Source organism: Oryzias latipes, chromosome 9 (assembly GCF_053564925.1).
Source record: "Oryzias latipes strain Hd-rR chromosome 9, Olatipes_Hd-rR_3.1".
Lineage (NCBI taxonomy): Eukaryota > Metazoa > Chordata > Actinopteri > Beloniformes > Adrianichthyidae > Oryzias > Oryzias latipes.
Genome location: NC_136245.1, coordinates 14,052,710 through 14,072,481, shown reverse-complemented (window position 1 = coordinate 14,072,481; position 19,772 = coordinate 14,052,710). Strand labels below are relative to the sequence as shown.

Sequence of the window (19,772 nt, the reverse complement as noted above, 5' to 3'; positions counted from 1 at the left end):
GCAACAGCTCCCAGCTTTTTATTTCTGCTAAATAAACAAGCAGCTGTAGTGAGGAGTCAGATCAAATTCAATTTAACCCAGAAGAAAGTGCCTAAGCAGAAAATTATCTTCACTGTCTGAGCTTGGTGGATCATAAACAAGGCAAGAGATCTTTATGGTTCTTTGCCTGAAGCCTCTTTTTGTCATTCTGGGCTAAAAGAAAACCTGGCACTTCCTCTGCAGGATTCTAATGGGGGTATTGGAAAAATACATGAATGGCAAGCAAAGACCTTTAGTTTCATTCACATTGATCAACTGGTCCGTACTTGACAGGAAGAGAATAGTTTAGCCAACCAGCGCAGTCAGCTAATCAATGAAAATGCATTAAAGGAGGAGATTGATAAGGAAATGCCAGCTTTAACATGAAAAAACCCTCACAACCATAGACATCTAATGATTGGCGGAGTCCAGAGTGATTTGAGTTATGGTAAAATTTGATTCTTTATCTAAAGTCAGCAGATTGTCTCTGAACAGAGTGGTGTCTTTGAGATCAGTGAGCTGACACCAGCGTTTTCTCCATTGCTTAACTTAACCCCCACCTATCCACCCACACACACACATACGCACACATCAATGTCCATAAATCAAGACTCACTGAAACCTTTATGACTCAGCTTCTGCTGCACCACGAATCTGGCCATGTGTCAAATCAAGCAGAGAGGAGATAAAAGAGGGGAGCAATTTCATTATTTCATTAGGAACCTAGAGTGAGACACAGAGCGACCAGCAGAAACATATCACTGCACTAAACCTTGACGGAGGACAGGCTCTTTATTATAAGGTAACATGGTGGAAGAGTCAGGGAGTTCCTAAGCATTTGCAGAGAGGTAAATACACAAAAGAGCTTCACTTAGGGAAATACATCTTTTCTTTCCATCTTCCCTGTTTGGGATAAACACATCTGAACAGACGTTCTGCATTATCTTATCAGTATAATCAGAAATGGGCTCTTCAACCTAGGTGACTAATGTTCTTCTAAATGATGCATGTGTAAATGCAACATCCTAAGACGATTTCGCCTCCGTTTTCATGTTTTTACCCCCCATCCTCAGTTTACCCCACGCTAACCACACTGCTCTGTTCTCCACCTTCTGCTGCGCTGCTGTCACAGGACTAAACTCAGTCCAACAAAGCACTCACTTTAATTGTCCGACACTGTACTTACAGCAAATTTGCCTTTTGCTTCAGTTAAATTACACACTTAAAGCTATGCTGCAAATGTTATTTTATTGGACAAAAACAGCAGTGATGTTGGTGAATAAGCTCCTCACAAATGACAGAACACAAGCTGCAGTTAAAAGCACATTCAGCACTCTGTGTGTGTGTGTGCTGGTGCATCAGAAGACCCTATGGGTAATGGTTAATGGGAATTATTCGTGTCCTGTTCTATTAACCTTTTTTTAAACTCCATTATTTATCTGAAATTGACTTTACACCTGTGTTTCATTTGTTACATTTTGGCAGAAAACTGACAGCTGCATAAATCTCAGGACCTCACACACACCCCACTTGTCAGGGGGGCCTTTGCTAGGAGACCTTTCAGACATAAAGTGCTGAAGCACTGCGGGAAACTGCAAATAAGTGTCCTGTAAAACATGGACCAAAAAAATGTCAGAGCTTTTGTAATGTTAAGAAAGAGAAAAACAGGATGGTTATCAAAGTTCCTGCTTTAATTTCCTGTATTTTATTGAGCAAAATATCAAAGTAGGAAAAATTAGTGGGACATTCTGTTGTTTATATATTGCCTTTAAATGCTTCAGTCCAAACTTCTTTACAATAATGAAAAATATATATATCGATGAGATCTCCTCCACCAAAATCCTGAAGTAAAGCAGTTTTGGTTAATCAAGCATTCAACTTTCAAAACAGGTTTATTAAACTGATGTTAAAAGGTGCATGGCACTAGAATGCATGTGAGCACAAATCTTCATAAAAAAGGGAAAAAAATTACTCATTTAATAAAAACAAGAGGCTTGAATAGAGAATTGATCCTATAGATTGTTATGTTTTTCATTCACAGAAAGACGCTTCTTTTAATGTTTTTAGATTGTCAGTAGATGAGCACTGTGATCTGCCCAGACAGCCTTTTTAAGTATTACACGGCCACACTCTGTCTACGCAAATATATAGAACGCTGTTAAGTGTTGGGGCTCCCTCTGCTGATATGACACAATCACCTCATTAGGAGGATCAGTAGAAAAACCCATCATGATTTCCTGCCTTGGAGTAACACCGCACTTGCATTCTAAATGTAAATACTTGCTTTTCTCTGTTGTAAATAAATTTACCACTTTCGTTTTTAGATTATTTTATGAATGGATACAACGCTTGAGTGAGACACAAGGCTTCAAGGTTCAGTTCTTTCTAGTGGAATGCAACCTGGGTTAAAGACATGAATAAAAGTGTGTAGAGGCCGACTGACGCATACAATCAGGTGCTGTAATGACCTGTAATAAAACATATCTTTCCTCCAGTAAATCTGTAGGTAAAGAACGTTACTGTTTTTTCTAATAGCAGTCTTTACATAACGACACAGAGACTAAATCTGATGTGCCTATTACAGATGTGTGAAAACGACAACAGACAATCTGAGCTTTGAAAAGTATGAATATGGCAGTAAGAGGTAATGCTAAAGCTAACAGATAGAGCACTAACCTATCTTCACAGCGCTGCTGGACTGAGCAATTATTGTATCTGATTCTGCAGTCAGAGCCGAGGAGAAGCTTGACCCCTATTTGCTTCTGGCATTGTGCTGTTCTGGCTGTAGACCCATAAATCCATTAGGGCTTTTTTATATGCTTGAGTCTCAGGAATAGATGCCTTAAGTGGGGCCTGCATGCCTATCTCTTTAATACGTTTTGTCTTTCATGCAGTCTTTGAAGGATTGTTCTTTCTCTGTAAACCACAAAAGAAAACTCAGTTTGCTGAATTTGGCAACTCAAGCAAGTGATGGAGTTAATTCAGGTCAAGTTTGACCCTAAATGTCATACTGCACCTACTACTGTACTTATTACTGTACCCAACAGTGCTCTCTAAACTCGTGCTTACCTGTTTACACTTCATTATACTCTTAAAGTTCATTCTGAAATAGGTTTCTCTTTAAAGATAGTGTCAGTAAAAGTGCAGCGTGTTTTTTTATTTATTATATAGTCATTTTTTTCTTTAGGCTCAGTTGTAGCTATACAGTAAGTAGATAAAAATAATAAAATTTGATGTGTGAAGAGGTTGTTGGTTAATGACTTATTGTATGTAATAGCACAAAGCAGTCAGGTGATGGCAACATTGCATTCCTTTTTGGCTCACAGGTAATTTTCTCTGCCTCACTCCTTCCTTTTTTCTTTTAGCCTTGATTGGGTAAAAACAGCAATTTTTTTTTCTTTCACTGTGGGAGATTTTTGCCAAAAGCATAGAGAGAATCAAAGGTGAAATTGGCATGAGCAGATGTGTGTGGCCTCCCCACCCCTCCCTCCTTTACACTAAATCAAAAAAGACTCAGCAAGCACCCACAGCTGAGCCAGAAATAGGTCACAATAATCTTGAATAAGGCTTCGAGTTATAACCCAGATAGAAACTCTACATAAAGCTGCAAAAATGCATCTCTGTTAATGAAGTCAAATGGAACAGAAATGGTTAAAGACATCACTTTTGCATTAGAGAAAACAAAGGACAGGGATGTTACTCTTAACATGAAAAATTGTGCAATTTAGGTAATATGGATGTCATGTTGGTTTCAAATTAGTTGTGGAAAAGCAGTCAAATTGCTGCCGATGATGGTTTATTTGTGTGAATGTGATTGACAGGGCCTTGTCAGAAGAAGCAACAAAAGCTTTAAACGGGCAAACATTACTGACAGCACCATTTGGTTTGACTGGCCACACCACAGCAATAGCACACATAATGGGCAAACAAAAGAGAAATCGCAGTGCGAACTGCCAATATAAATCACTTATTTTGAAGCCTGCTAAAGTAACTCTGTACTGAATGTTTTAGTGTTTCCCTTTTGTCTAAAACACATCTAATTGAAATAACTCATTAAATTCCCACTCTGATCATCATTTGATCTGTTCTAAAAGAGACCCATTCCAATCATGTTTTTTTTAAAGTTTTCCTTGTAGCATTTTTCTCATGGTGGAGGACATATATCAAATAATTTAAGATTAATACTACATTTCTGAGTATTTCTTTATTCAAATCGGGACGAATGAAAAATCCTCAAATCATCAAAAAGCAGAGGAAAAGGATCTTTTTTTATGATGCAGCAAGTGAAATTGAAGGGCCCAAAGTCTCACTGCTCTGCTCCATTCTGATGCATCCACTTGCAAACTTATAGATCCTTCACGTCTTAATTTTTCTTGTCTTGTCTTGAATAGTTCAGATATTGCTTGCCATTTTTGTTGCACTGTTAATGTTAGCTTGGGTTTGTAAGGGACTGCAAGCTAGAGTGTAAACAAAGGAATCATGGGCGATCAGCGGAGGCTCATTTCCTTGCCAACAGTCCCACCAACAACTCAGAGGCTTATTTCTGATCAACTCCTACTGTGCTGCACAAACTTTGCCCTAGAAAAGGACACAGGTTTTTTTTTTTTAATTATACCTAAAAATGTCTTATTCATAATTAAAGGCTCGATTCCTGCCTTGCCCGCCCATGTGTCGAAGTGTCCTTGGGCAAGACACTGAACCCCACTTTGCACCTGGTGGAAGGTTGGCGCCAGTGTACGGCAGCGGAGCCGCCATCAGTTTGTGAATTTGTGTGTGTATGGGTTTGTAACTATAAAGCAACTTGGGCCTTTGAGGAAGGTGGATCGAGCTATACAAGTATACGCCATTTACCAATACAATAGATTAAAAGATGATTGGAGAGGGACTTTGATTACGATTTCCCATGATCCCAACACACTTTCCCACCATCTTACAGCCCCTCACATCCCCAACCTAATATTACCGGAGCAACATAAATGGCAAGCAATATTCGAGTTAGCCAGTCAGTTTGGAACCTGCTCAGATGAATAAGATTGACGATGCACATGGATCTATTTGTCTGCAAGAGGATGCATTGGAATGAAGAGCATGAGGCTGCCATAGCTTCTTCATCACAGCTACAAGCTTTTTCTCATGGTATTTCTTTCGTCTGCTTCTAATTCACACTGACTTGAATAAATACACACACGAAAAATGCAATTTTAAGCTTAATTTTCTTTATATACGTCCTCCATCATGAAAAAAACGCCACATGAACATGTTAAAAACACCCAAAACACGTTTTCATAGGATTGGGTCTATAATTTATTTTAGGCTGTGTCTCTGCAGAGCAGAAATTTACTGGGCAAGAAATTCAATTTGCGATTCTCATCTTGATGGACAAGCCAACAGATGCTTTAATTAATTGCGGGGCTTGTAAGGAATATTCAGTCTATTTAAACCCAATGCTTTGTGAATGCGTCTTGTTTATTGGAGGAGGCCTCATTTAAAGCAGTCACTTTGAGTCGCTGCATCGCAATTCATCTCGGTTTAATTAAAAACAATAACCGGCTAATCATTTATTCATGACACATCAGTGATTTATAACTCTGGCGAGATTAATTATTTACAAGAATGTCAAATTGTGTGTAGTCCCACTTTGAAGGGAAACCACCAGGAAGAGTCCTTGAAGCCCAACGAGTGACTCTTAAGCCCTGTAGAGTTTGGGTGAAATTAATTAGAGCTGATTTGCGAATTTATTGCAAACAGTTGCGGATGTATCTGAGTGTTTGCCGCAGAACGAGGCTCGCGGACGTAACAACTCCGTTAAGAATCCTCGCCCCGCGCGCGGCGTGTACGGAACGGGGCGGCGTGATCCTGCCTTTTCTCCCCCCTTCCCGCTCCCGCCGCCCTCCTCCCCCTCCCCCCCTCCCCAACCCAAGTCATGATGGCGGAACTGTAAGCGTCGGACGAGCAGGAGTGCACCGCCCGTCCTCCGTGAGCAAGTGTACATAGTTATTTATTTATTCAACCAACTTTCCTGCCTCCTCCCCGCTATGACCCGCTGGATTCCCACTAAAAGACAGAAGTATGGAGTCGGTAAGTGGTCCTATTTAATTACGTATCTTACTTTTGGGGGGGGCAGCTTGTCGGGAGTAAACTCCCAGCAACAACACTTAACTTCAAAAGAAACGGGACCAAGTTGGGAAACAACTTTGTTGTAACCACCGGAGCTGACTCTGCACAGCACAGTTCAGTTTTTTCAACTTCTAAAAGTTCATTTTTGACTCCTTTTACCTCCAGGTTTCCTGCGCGGATACACATTTTGAAGAAACTGCTTGAAAATAAGTGCTCTGTCATTAGGGAAAAATGAGTTTTAGAGTTCAGTGAGCATGCATACCAACCATTTTTCTGCCCAATCCCCCTAAGAAGACTTGGAAGTAAACAAATCCTCCTTTTTTGATTAAAAGTTTATTTTTTACAGAACCATAAGGAGCTCTAGACTCCATAAGGGAGCCACCGCTGGGGCCGCACTGTACAACAGATAAAAAGACTGAGCGTACAAGCGGTGTTTAGACACATTTACACCGGTTTTACCAGTGGAATGAACCATCACAGCATTTTTTTCAGTACCCAAAAAATAAGCAACACATGTTGCAACATGGTGTACCCCCCCCCCCCCCCCCCACACACACACACTCGTGTGTGTGTGTGCGTGCGTGTGCGTGTGTTTGCAATCTGCAGGTATCCTAATCCGGAAGCTCTACACACCCTCTGGGCAAATTCTTTAGTAATGTTCTTTCTATTGTAATGGTTTTACAGTCAGCACAGCATAACTTGGTTCTTTATAAACAAAATATCCAACACACACACACACCCACGCGCACACACACAGGTACTTATTGTTTACTGTGCAAATGTAGAACAGAGGAAGCACAACACAAAAAGGTTTTGTTACTCTAAAATGTGACTAGCCGTGATTTTTTTTTTTCTTTTTACAATTTTTCTAAGTGCATCTTGGTGTGCTGACTGAAATTATGTGCACCCACTGTTTCAAGTGTGGCTGTACAGCAGTGCTCCTCCCTGTGCCCACAAGACCTTTGCTTTACTAGCTGATGCTGAGATCTTCATGATAGTACTTTGCTGTGTGTTATTGCCCCACTTAGCTGTCACTCACAGGCTTTTTAGCCCTCTGAAACACAGTAGTCACCACTACTTAATCTGTAAAATTATGTCAGATCCCGTATAAGGGCTTACATTTTTAATCCGATTAGTTAACCATACTACGCTTAAATACAAGAAGCTACGCTTGGGACGGAGGAAGAGTTTGTTAGGTTTTCGATAACATCAGCAATGTCATGCTTCCTAACAAGGAAATGTAGATAATAAAGGGATTAACATATTGCTCATTAGTAGCATAACTTCTTCATTCTGAAAAGTGAGCACTGCACCAAAGGTGCCCTATACTTGGAAAGAAGGAAGTGATCTACATGTAGCCTAAAGCAAGGCTGCTGTTAATACTAACAAATCGCTTCAGGTGGTGTCAATAAGGCAGTGTCTTTGGGAAATAACAATCAGGTGCAGTGAAAAGAGTTGAAAACCTGAGTTTACAAACAATAGGCGCGTGAAAAATGAAAACACTTTTAACGTTAATTTAAAGGTCTTCCATGTGTGGGAAAAAAAAAGCATCTGGTTCTTCACAGTTTACATGAAATCTGTATCTTAGTGCATCCACTCATATATAGCTAAAGAGATTGTGTCATCGATTTACAAGGAAGGAGAACCTTCAATAACGATTGATGCCACCAGTTCCTCACTGGTGAGATTATTCCAACTTTTCTGCATATTTCCTTGTTGAGCTTTGTGAACATTTTTGGTGCCATCCTTTCAGATTCATTTGGACCTTTTAAGGTGTTGCTTCAGAGTAGGTAGTATGGTTGACCTACTTTCTGTTACATGATCCCACCTCAGCAAAGCACAGCCTGTCCGATGGCGTCACATTTTACTCAAGATCGGTGTTCCAGGGGATTTTGAGGTGGATTTAGTAAATGTTAGGCGATTAGGCTTTGTGGATGCCAACTCAGACAAAAAATCATCATTACTACACATTGACATTATATGAGAACTGAGCAATCCCTCCCCCCTCGCGTTCCAAATAGGAAGTACCTGCTGGTCCCAAAAAGCCAAAAGCCCATAGATATCTATAGTGAAACAAGCTGCTATTACTCAGTCATTGTTTTTGCCAGAATAACCATTCTTGGTGTACTACTTTTTATTAACACTTGCTAATCCTATTTTTTTCATGATATTTTTGCTGTAGTGCAAGTTATTCAAGTTATAAACTGACCAATCAGATGCCTCAATAAAATTAGGTGGCCTCACTTCGAACGTCTTGTCTTGAATTCTTTTAAACTATGGAGTGATATTTCTGCCACTACAATTCACACAAAACTTTCTAAGTTGCAAATGAAAATATTAAATATTTGCTTTTCAATAATTTCTTTATTTAGCCTTGAAAGTTATTTTGCTTTCAATTTTCTTTTGAATTAAAAAATTTATTTTGGGCTTGCAAAACACGTTTTTGCATGGGTTGTTTCAAATCTAGCTTTTTTCCTATCTTTGATTTTGCTGACTACTCTGAGTGCAACTTAGCGTGATAAAAACTACTATTGCCACCGCCAAAAAGGTTTTCGCATGCTTTGTGTGTCATCTCGCTTTTTACCTATCTTTGATTCTGTTGAGTTAAGTTTCTGTTTAGCGTGACAAAGCTGCCATCAAACAGCTGCTGATTGGTCCAGATTCTAACCAATCAAATCGCCGTATTTATCTAACATGGTGTTTGCTACCGAGGCAGAGAAACTGAACCAGTTCTTCTTCCCCTCAATGTTGTCTCTTGGATGAAGACGTTTTCATTTTTTAAAATCATTTTAACAATAATTCATACTTTCTTTCTTTTCTAGCATTGATTAATTTTTATTTGGTCATATCTGTGAATTTATGGCCGAGGATCTCCTGATAATCACTATGTCAGTAGTGTAGAGTTTATCTGACATATCAACAGGCCCGTGTGTGATCTGTGAATCTTCTGGAGCAAAATGTTGGTAAAAAGTTTGATTTTCTTTAAGATTTCAAGCACATATTATTTTATGCTGCACAAGTGTTTGGGATTAGATGAACAGCAATAATAAGCAAAAGAATGATGGTTCACCACAGTAGACTCAATGTATGTAGCAGAAGAAGCATTTTTTAATTTTGTTAATTTTCACAGTGTCTTATGTTTAGAAATCGTGAGCGTTTTGTCCAAATAAAAAAAAAGTTCTCATGAAAAAATACTATTTTCTCTTAATATTTCAACATTTATTGAATAAAATAAAACAATAGTTCAGATACAAATCTTAAAAAGTGTTACTTCCTGCTGGACGGAGTCGGCGCTCTGACATTTTATTGTTCTTCTGCTGCAGACATTTTAAACACATTGGTCACTATACTGACATAAATAAATACAAAACTTGGTTTTATTTTAGCTGCTTTGCTGCTCCATCTGGGTTTAACTATGAGAGAAACGGGTCAGGATGGTTGAAAACTGCAGAATTCCGTTCAAACAGAACCGACGCAAAGTCCAAAGTCCATGTCTGCCTCCAAGCAACGTCAATATGAGACGGAGAAACCTGATTGGTTAGAATCTAGACCAATCAGCAGCTGTTTGATGGCAGCTTTGTCACGTCAAACAGAAACTTAACTCAGCAAAATCAAAGATAAGTAGAAGTGAGATGACACACAACGCATGCGAAAACTTTTTTGGCGGTGGCAATAGTGGCAGTTTTTATCACGCCAAATCGCGCTCAGAGTAGTCAGCAAAATCAAAGATAGGAAAAAAGCGAGATTTGACACAACGTATGCAAAAACGTGTTTTGCAAACGCAAAAAATGATTTGAAAGCAATTATTTAATATTTTCATTTGCAACTTAGAAAGTTTTGTGTTCAACGTAATGGCAGAAATATCACTCCATATTAAACTGCAATTATTTCTCTTTCTCAACCCTGACTAATGGGTTAGAGGTATGGTTAAACCTAATCCTAACCCCAACCCCCCCGATGGAATGAAACTAAACTGCTGTTGTTAAATATGTGTATAAATATATTTGCATCTCATTCTAATATATTTGTTTAGTAAAAGATAAAAGTTTTCCTTGTTAATAAGTAGAGCTCATAAATTACTTTCCCACAAACCTGATTCTTATAATAACTTTTTTTGTGGAATTTTTTATCCGATTTTCATTCCTTATTTATATGGAAAAGATCTCTTGTGGCATTGTTTACTTCTAAATTGAAATATTGTAAGTAGCAGCCATGAAAGGCCCATGTAACCATAACCTAGATCAGAGGTGGGCACTGAGGGCCGCAGTCCTGCATGTTTTCCAGCATACCCTGCTCTGGCATGTTCTGATTGGCTGGACACACCTGAACCAGGTAATCAGCCATGAGTAGGGCAAGAGTATCTGGAAATCATGCAGACACACCGGCCCTCGAGGCCTGGAATTGCCCACCCCTGACCTAGATTTACTTTATTTGATCAGTGTGCTTGTTACCCTAAAAGTACTTTTTGAAGTGTTTTCAACTAAAAAAAAAATACTTTTAAAATATACTGAGGTGGATGTAAATGGTAAATGGCGTATACTTGTAAAGCGCTTTCTACCTTCCCTGAAGGCCCAAAGCGCTTTACAGTCACAAACCCATTCACACACATATTCACCCACTGCTGGCAGCTCTGCTGCCGTACACTGGCACCAGCCTTCCGCCAGAGGCAAGGGGGGGTTCAGTGTTCTGCCCAGGGAAACTTCGACACATGGGCGGGCATCGAATCTGCAATATTCCAGTCAGAGGTTGACCACCTACCACTGCACCACGGCCACCCAATGTCACTGCTGAAACAATTTAATTTTGATTCACATTTTCACAAAGCAATTTAATTCAACCCAAACCTCAGTTTTTGTGTCAATTTTTCTTTTTAGAACAGTTTTTTTTGGTTGCTTTATAGTGAACAATGATTTAATTGTATTTTTCGACATCATAAACTAACATCAAAGATTTTTTATTTCCTGGAAAAAAACACAAGAATAGACTTCTAATGAAATTTTTTTTTTGGAATTTGATTATCAATATTGCATCTTTGAACTGTTTTTTTAAACTGAAGATTAGAATAAGTACAAAAGCATATCAATGAAAAGCATTGGGAGAAATGGAGCATGATTTGGACAGCAGACTGGGCACTGAAGAAAGACTTGAACCAGAAGATGGGAGTCTGAATTTACTGGTTGATTTACATTCCCACCCTCACCTAGGGTCACTAGCAGAGCAGCTGAACCGAACGATGATATATTGGATACAGGCAGCTGGATAACTTCGTTAAAATAGTGTGAGAAGCTCAGTGATCCAGGAGAGGCACGGAATCAAGGTGCAGCTCCTCCACATCAAGCTGGGCTGCTTTGGGCTTTGAGTCAGGATGTCTACTGGTGAGGTGTTGTTGATGTGTCCTGTTGGGAGGAAGCCCTGTGATAGATCAATGTGATACAGGTTTGATCTATAAGATGGCCTCAAAAGCCATGTCGTGTAATTTCTAGAGCTGTAATAACGTTGGCAAACGGACATAAAATAATAATACTGAAAGACCCGCTCCAATGAAAATTAATATTTTTGTTGTTTTGACATGTTTTTGTAGCATTTTCTCATAATAGAGGACATGTATAAAAACGTAAGACTAAAACTGCATTTCTTAGTATTTCTTTATTCAAATCAGGTTGGATTGGGAGCAGATGAAAACTAGATGTTTGAAAAAAGTTCGGTTCATGCTGAGCTACTGCCGAAGGGGGGCCATAATCTCGCTTTCTCCGCAATGCTCCACTTGCAGACAAAAACAAAAAAAAAGTCTTAATTTTTCTCATCTGTGCTGCTACCTGGCTCTAAACTGTGGCTTGATGCCTCCGATATTGCTCACCATTCTTTTGCTGCACTAAATTTAGCTTGGGCTTGTGAGGCACTTGTCGCTAACAGGAGAGAGTGTAAACAAAGGCATGCTGGGAATTTAGCTAGGCTAACTTCAGCGCTAACAGTCCCACCCACAACCCAAAAGCGAGTTTATAATGAGCTCCTGCAGCTCTGCAGGAAATATGTCTTAAAAACAACACACCCTTTCTGATATGAGCTAAAAACTGTTTTATCATAATTAAAAGATCACTGAGAACGATTAAATATAGTTGGAGTGGGACTTTAAGTTTAAGCAGCACTACGGTCTTATTTTTCCCTAAATATTATTTATGGAAAACCTTTTCAAGATGATAAATTCAGACACTAAAAGCGTATAAAAATTTTATTTAGTTTCTTAATAAATAAAATGACACTGTCCAGCATAACTGACCCCACAAATGCTACATTTTCATCTTTATTTAATTTTCATCTTTTTTTTATTAAAAAGGAGGGCAGTGGGCTTTAGAGTTTTGTCTCATACAAAGATTGCAATCATCACATTTCTGATTGCTCATCTCGCAACGTCAGCCCAGATTCTCGGGGATGATTGGAGGTGAGAGCTGACCTTTCTCAGTTTTAATGGACTTGACCATAGAGAAGAAAAATCGAGACTTTTACAACTTAAATTTTAATCATTTGTCCATCTGGAGAAGTTTCCTTTTTCCCCTCCCCTTTATCTCTATCATTCATTTGTATTCTTGTCATAGCTAAGAGTTGATGCCGGGTTTTTAAACCTGAATTAAAAGACAAAGCTTCATGCTGATTTAATTTTGTCCCTTTTTACACTATTAGCTTTGAGGTTCAAGTCAAATTTCTGGCATGTGGGTCGCCTATAAGAACTTAATAGGTGGTCAGTTTTAAGAGCCACATATCATTTTTTGACTGTCTAGACAGTAAGTAGGAAGCACAGGGCTTCTCTGTTGAGCCTGTTTTTGAAGACAGTGTCTGAGGAAAATTGGCCTAAAAACAAACATACTTACATTTATCTAATCGTAGTAAAAGGTACCTTTTCCTTGCTTTGGCAGAAGCTGATTATGACATATTTCTTTTAAAATTTTGTAGAAATCTACCAGAATACAACAACTACTAAGATTTCTGTCCTTTATTTTGGTTGTACTCATGTCCTTTTTCCTAGGAACATTTTTTAAAGTTAAAAAAAAATGTGGCGCGGATGTTCTTTACAAACTTGCCAATTGCCACAGACAGCGCTACAGTTGGGAATGGTGGTGGCCAATCAACAACTCCTCCCTCCTTTGAACATTGGCTGGCTGAGATCATATATGCCATCAGGCTAGACAGATTGAGGTTCTGCAGATTTGGCTCAGAGTATATTGATTCAACACTGTTTGGAAACCCTTTCTGGCTCACTACAATATAACTTGAACTACAACACTGAACAACGGGTGTCCAATTGGAGAGGTGCTGGATCTGGGTCACAAATGTAATTTTCCATCTCTCTCTCTCTCTCGTACAAGTTATGTCTGACTGCAACATTTATTTGTCTATTTGTTTATGGATCAGTGTGGTAATCTGGCAAGCTCTTTTTTAATTTTTCTTTTTGATATTTGCCTCTCGTCTTTGGCAGGTGTCTTGTTTTTGGGGGGTTGTCTTGTTGTTCTTTTCTCCCCTTGTCTTTGTTCGTCGTTGTGTTTTATATCATATGTTCACATAAACTTGAAAATAAAATAAATTTTAAAAAAAAAGTGACGCTACATAAAGTAAGAAAGAATCTATTGGCATGTCATTTTCAAAATACGTGCTGCCATTGCTGAACTTTTTTCTTGACCGCACGGACCCAGAGGAAGGGTTAAGTTTAGGATTAAAGTTACCGGTAGGTGGTTTTGGATTGTGACTGTTTCTGCTGCTCACCATTCCTCCAGGAGATGGCTCAAATGTGGAGAACACATTTCACACACTTAGGAGCGAGACAACTAATTGACCTTTAACTTTAACTCAAAATATGTGTGGGCATTGCAGCAGTGTGCATCTTGCCTCCACATATTACGTTTGGCCAACATGTTTTTCCATAACTTTTTGTTCTGGAAGCATGTAAATGCAGGTGTGTATTGGCAAGAGCCTGGCGATACGATAAGTATTCCGATACACGCCCCTTGATATGATATGTATCCCGATATTCTAACGGAACACATTTTCTTTTTTAAATATGACTTAGAAAAAACTCTACCTGAATTTCAATATGTCTTCTTTTAATAAAATTGTAAAATTCAGTTTATTCCATAATCACAATGTTAAGCACTGCAATTATATCTCACATATAAGTTGTTTTTACGCAAGCAAATTCATAGTGCTTTTATTTTTGCAACTAAAAATATATAAAGGGAACAGTCAGCATTGTCTGATTTCCACAACAAAGATTTTTCAGTAGAAAAAAAAAATGGAATAAATGGGCCTAAAACCAATAAGGGTCTAAACCTTTGATTGAGGAAAAAGTCCTGTTTATTTTTTTAATATTGCTAAATGTAGCTTCTCCAGTACCCTTAAACGGTTCAGGAGCCTGAAAGGTGCTTCTAATAATAAAGGGGAAAAAAAACAATTCTTTCCAGAAACAATAAAGTTTGACGGGGCAACGTGACCAGTTGAAGGAAAGTTGCTTTAATGTTGCTAAGATACTTTGTTTACATCACAGTCTGCACTGCACCACTGCAGTGCAAAAAAATCACAGCAATCCGCAGTTTTATATGATACTGTCAGCAAGATGGCACAGAGTTTCGGTTTGTTACCATCCCAAGTAAAAACTTGGAATGTTAACAAAAGATGGTAACAAAAGTTTGTTGTTTTGTGCCGGTAGAGGTGCTCAAAGAGGCTCTGTGTGCTCTGCTGCCAACTAGCGGTTGGAGGTTGAAGTGGAAAACGCTGAAGTCAAAACGCTCATAAATAAATAAATATATATGGACGCGATTTTGTAGCATGATGAAAAATAAAATTCAAAACCAGAAATGCTTTTTCATTTTCAAAATGAAGCTGCATTTTTTTTAAATCAAAATTAAAAAATGAAAAAGCAATCCGTCAAAATACTTTTTCATTCTCTTCTACAACACTTCTTATTCTGTCACTTAATTAAAACGATAATGAAAATGGTATTTGACATTTCATTTTCAAAAAGATCTCTGGAAAATCTGTAGCAAAATTCATTTAGGAATGTGTAATTTGACAATTAAAATGAATTAACAGAAAGCAGAAACAGAAACAGCTTTTTCATTTTCAAAATGTAACTGCAGCAAATGACTCAAAATTAAAATAAAACATCAATACTTCAAAATGCTTTTTCATTTTCTAGTTAAAAACCCCTTATTCTGTGTCATAATTAAAATGAAAATGCAAAGGGGATTGCATTTTCATTATCACATTCACCCTGCGAATAGTGTCGCATAATTCAATTTGACTTAGGATTTCCAGAGGGGAGGCGGGGCGATGACGTCAGTGCTTTCTCCATGTGTCCGGCTGCTAAGAGATTCATGCTAGGAGCAGTGTAGCTTTGTGTTAGCGGCAGAGGAGAGGGCTTTGTGACGGCTGTGCACTCCTGATGATTGTACACAGCTTCTCAGGACTACGTAGCAGCATTTCCGCCTTCCACGGTCCTCCTTCGGAAGCTCCGCGGTTCGCCGAAACTTTCCCCGTGACTAGCTTTGTCTTCGGACCGGCAGCCGCCTTTGCATAGCGGAGCGCGAAGCCCCCGATCCGAAGCTCTAGATTGCCGAAGGGGGAAGTGCTGCTACGATCTGAGAAACCATCATATGAATTTGTGTTTCCAGTGGTGTCCATACAAAATAAAGGATGATGTAATTCCCACATATTTACATCCAAGATGCTTATTGCAGCATTGCCTGCACGAAGTTTTAAGTACCTCCACGGCTAATAGCACATATTATCCTAAATGCTAACCCGTCTTTTGGGTCCTTGCTGCGAAGAAATAAGCCCTGACCGCATGGATTTAAAAAAAATATGAGTGAGCAGAAATGTCAAAGTAGACATTTCTAAATGAATTTTGCTACACATTTACCAGAGAACGTTTTGAAAATGAAATGTCAAATACCATTTCCATAAGTGACAGAGTAAGCAGTGTTGAAGAAGAAACTGAAAAAGCATTTTGGCGGATTGCTTTTTCATTTTAATTTTGAGTAAAAAAATGCAGCTTCATTTTGTAAATGAAAAAGCATTTCTGGTATTGACTTTTATTTTTAATTATGCTACAGAATCGCTTCCATAGATATCGTCCTGACGGCATTTTGAATTGATACAAGTATCGGCAAATGAACTATCCTGATATATCGCCAAAAGGTTATTTTCTAACACCCTTAGTAAAATACGTGTGAATACCATCAGCCATAAAGTAAACGTGTCATTTTACAGTTCAGATGCACCATTACAATAGCTTACACAATTACCAGCTTTAATTTTTATTTTTGGTTTTATCTTGGATTAACATTTTTTTAATAACTGGAAAAATTGTATTCTTAAGAGTTAGTTGATAGTTTCTTGTGGGTTTCTTTTTATGTAAGTTTCTTTGTTCATGCGTTTAAAGCACCGGCATAATGGGATATTTATTGTGTGGTTTGCCTCCTCGCTAAGTTGCTGATGAGAACAATAGATTCATTTTGTACTGTGTTAGCTTTGATGAGTTACCAGCAGTCGCTCAAACTATTCAAGCGTGGTGTGCTTTTTTAATTGTTCTCTAATCCACTTTCGGAGTGACTTACTTAAACGAGCATGTGCACCAACGTGAACTCTTGGCAATAAAACTTTATTGGAATTTAAAGGCTTTGTGTCTGAAACTGGGAAACAAGGTTTTTTTTTTTGTTTGTTTTTTTGTTTTTTGCGCACATAAGTGCTGTGAGAGCCTGGACCAAAGCCTTTAGTTTACAAAAGTGTGGCATCACAACATGCTCCATGGGGCTCCCACGGCTGGCACCCTGCCATGTTGTTGTGAGGCCTCAACACTCTTGTCAAGTTGCTGAATGGACTATTGTCACTCCTGGCATGACTAGAGGCAGTTGTCATTTTTTTTCAATGTAATTTTCTGGTGATTCATGTGACCGTCTGCCCTCATGAAAATTATTAATGACACTCCTGTCTTTGAACCAGAAGGCAAAATGGTTTATTTGTGGCATTTATTTTTGATTTGTGGTCTTACTAATAGGCCTAATAATTGTTGTGTATTTAAAGTCAGTGGGGACACATTTGTAAGCTATTGGGAGGAGAAACAAACTAATGAAAATAATTAAGTTTACATAATATGAAAGCTCAGTTGGAAAATTGCACCAACTATGTAATTACAAACTGGGTTAGAACAAAACTTTATCCTTGTGAAGTGTATATTTTAGTGTTTTTTTTTTTTTTAATATACAGCCAAAGTCATACATGCGTGATGGAAAAACTATGAAGACAGTCATGGATTCTCTTTCAGTTGTTTGTCGAGTCTTGGTGTGATGAGCAAACCAGTTGAAGCGTGCTGTGAAATCTGGCCTCAAGTCAGAAGTATTTACACCACACAAGCCGGGGCAGAGCTCTGCTATTTTCTCTAACTTTGAGATCACTCTAAAGTCATGACAAAGAAATTAGCTTCAGCGTTGTTTTTCAGTGGTTTCCTTTTTACAACATCTTTTTAGTCAGCGCTGTTTATTATTTTGTGTCTTCCGTGCAAGCATCATTTTTGGTAACACAGTAACAGAGTTTAGGGATACAATTGGTGTAAAACAGTGCCTGAGGGGGACACTCCAAAAACTTGAAGGCAACTGTTTGCTATGACTGGTAGAACTGGTCAGAACTGAAAGGAAAGAGACATAACCACAGGAAGATTAGTTATATGATGAGACAAATGATTTACTGCAGCCATGGCTTGTATGGGCACATAACATGGCCTTAAGCTATAAAACTATGTAATTTAGTCAAAATTATTTTGTAACTGAGTATTTGTTTTCCAACTGCTCTACAAATCTACTAAACTTGAGTTTGGTGAAGTTAAGCAATTAACCATTAGGGGGTTCTTACATAAACAAATTTGTCTTAATTTTACCACAAAACCAAAATGCGCACAGCCAGGATTTTGCTGCTGTGGATTAGGACTGCGTGATATGAGGAAAACTTGCGACAATACTGCGAAGACAATATGACTTGCGATACAAGGATCCCTCCTTCATGTGGGCACCCCTGAAGTTTCTTCGTTGTTTCCGGAATCCGTCTTTTTTTGAGGAGTTTTTGCTTACCACAAAGGAGGCTCTAATGGCAGTGATGCCAGTTTAGTTTAGTCATTTTTTTAGTTCAATTAGTATTTTCCTATTGAATTCTATGTATTCATGATCCTATTGATTGAATGTTTTACTTTTTTACCGATACAAAGCCCATCGAGACATCTGTTGTTGTGAATTTGGGCTAAACAAATAAAATTGAATGGAATTGAACATGTACAAATAGTAAAACAAATAACAGCTTATAAATCACTTCTGTTTTATTTTAAATAGAAGTCAACATAACTTAACCCTGGAGATGTACCCTGTGACACCTAAATAACACATGTTCTTTGACATGCTGTTTATCAGGAATCAGCAACATTTATGACATGAAGTGCCAATTTGAAAATTTCTCCTTAACAACCGTGCCATCACCAACTATAAACTACAAACTCTAATACATGAAATACTAAAACATTTCCATTATATCTGAAATTTTATTTCATTCACAAACAGGAGGTCAAATAGCTTTGTGAATATATTTTATTCCAAATTTTTTTTGAATTTTTGAAAACAGATTAACATACAGAGCACATTTTCATTTGTGAACATATTTTAACATGAACTCAAAACGTGCTTTTATAACAATATTACGAAAGGAAAGTAGGCCAAAGTTGTAATAGTATTGCACCTATATTTGTTTAAATCAAAAATTTCTGCATTTGTTGTATGCCATACCTACAGCAAGAGGATTGGATACATTACAACGAAATACCATCAATATTTCTAAGAACTTGACAACCATTAACATGAAAAAAATAAGCGTATGCTAATTCATCATTTGTTTCAATATGAGACAGGGCCTGCTTCACTTAATGTAAGTTAGCTCTGTGATGGTGCCTTACATGCATGTACAATTACATTTTTTTTTTACGTTTTTGTAAGTATTTTAACTATAGTAATATACGTTTTCCAGAATTTGACGGCATCATTATTCATTTTTTTCGCCTCCAGTAAATGTGGAGGCAGTCAGTTGTAGTATTCATTTTAGAACCAATTCACATTTATTTTTGACATTTGGCAGAACAGAAAGAACTATTAACTTCAAAAATGTCAGGTGCTGCAAGGCCAAAAACATGATAAAAACCAAACAAATAGCTATGCAGTCATAAACGTGTGCAACAGCTCACCGATCAGGTTTGCGCTTTTACCACGTACGCACTCGCTCACGTCCGCTCAAATGTGCTCAGACACACGCTCATGTCACCCCACTGACAACAGTTTCAAAACACAGGATCATTATTACAGCGGTTTAATTTCACAGTGGCAAATTTGTTTTTCTTTTTGTTACGGTGCCCGTGAATTCAAATCGCCCGTTCATGAAGATTGATGTGGAAAAGTGGCAGCATTTATATAGGTGGGCGGGATTACAGTAATAGTAGAGCTGTGACAGTGCGGGATTTTTGATCACCGCTGTGATGTACCAAAAGGGGGTGCGGTGTCGCAAACAAAACATGTAGTGATATTCATCGCACTCTAACAGTGGGCTTTGATTTTTGGTGT

The 19,772-nt window shown here is 38.2% G+C and overlaps 1 protein-coding gene across 5 annotated transcripts in view; it reads left to right on the top strand.

Moving 5' to 3' along the window:
• Positions 1 to 5,853: 5,853 nt before the first annotated feature.
• dock5 (dedicator of cytokinesis 5) overlaps positions 5,854 to 19,772 on the top strand; it is a 58,695-nt gene continuing 44,776 nt past the window's right edge. For all 5 annotated transcript variants that reach the window (XM_078952198.1, XM_011479452.4, XM_011479451.4 and 2 more), the window contains exon 1: positions 5,854 to 6,096. In XM_078952198.1, the coding sequence (XP_078808324.1) occupies positions 6,054 to 6,096 (43 nt within the window). In that variant the 5' untranslated portion in view covers positions 5,854 to 6,053. The remainder of the gene's footprint in view (positions 6,097 to 19,772) is intronic.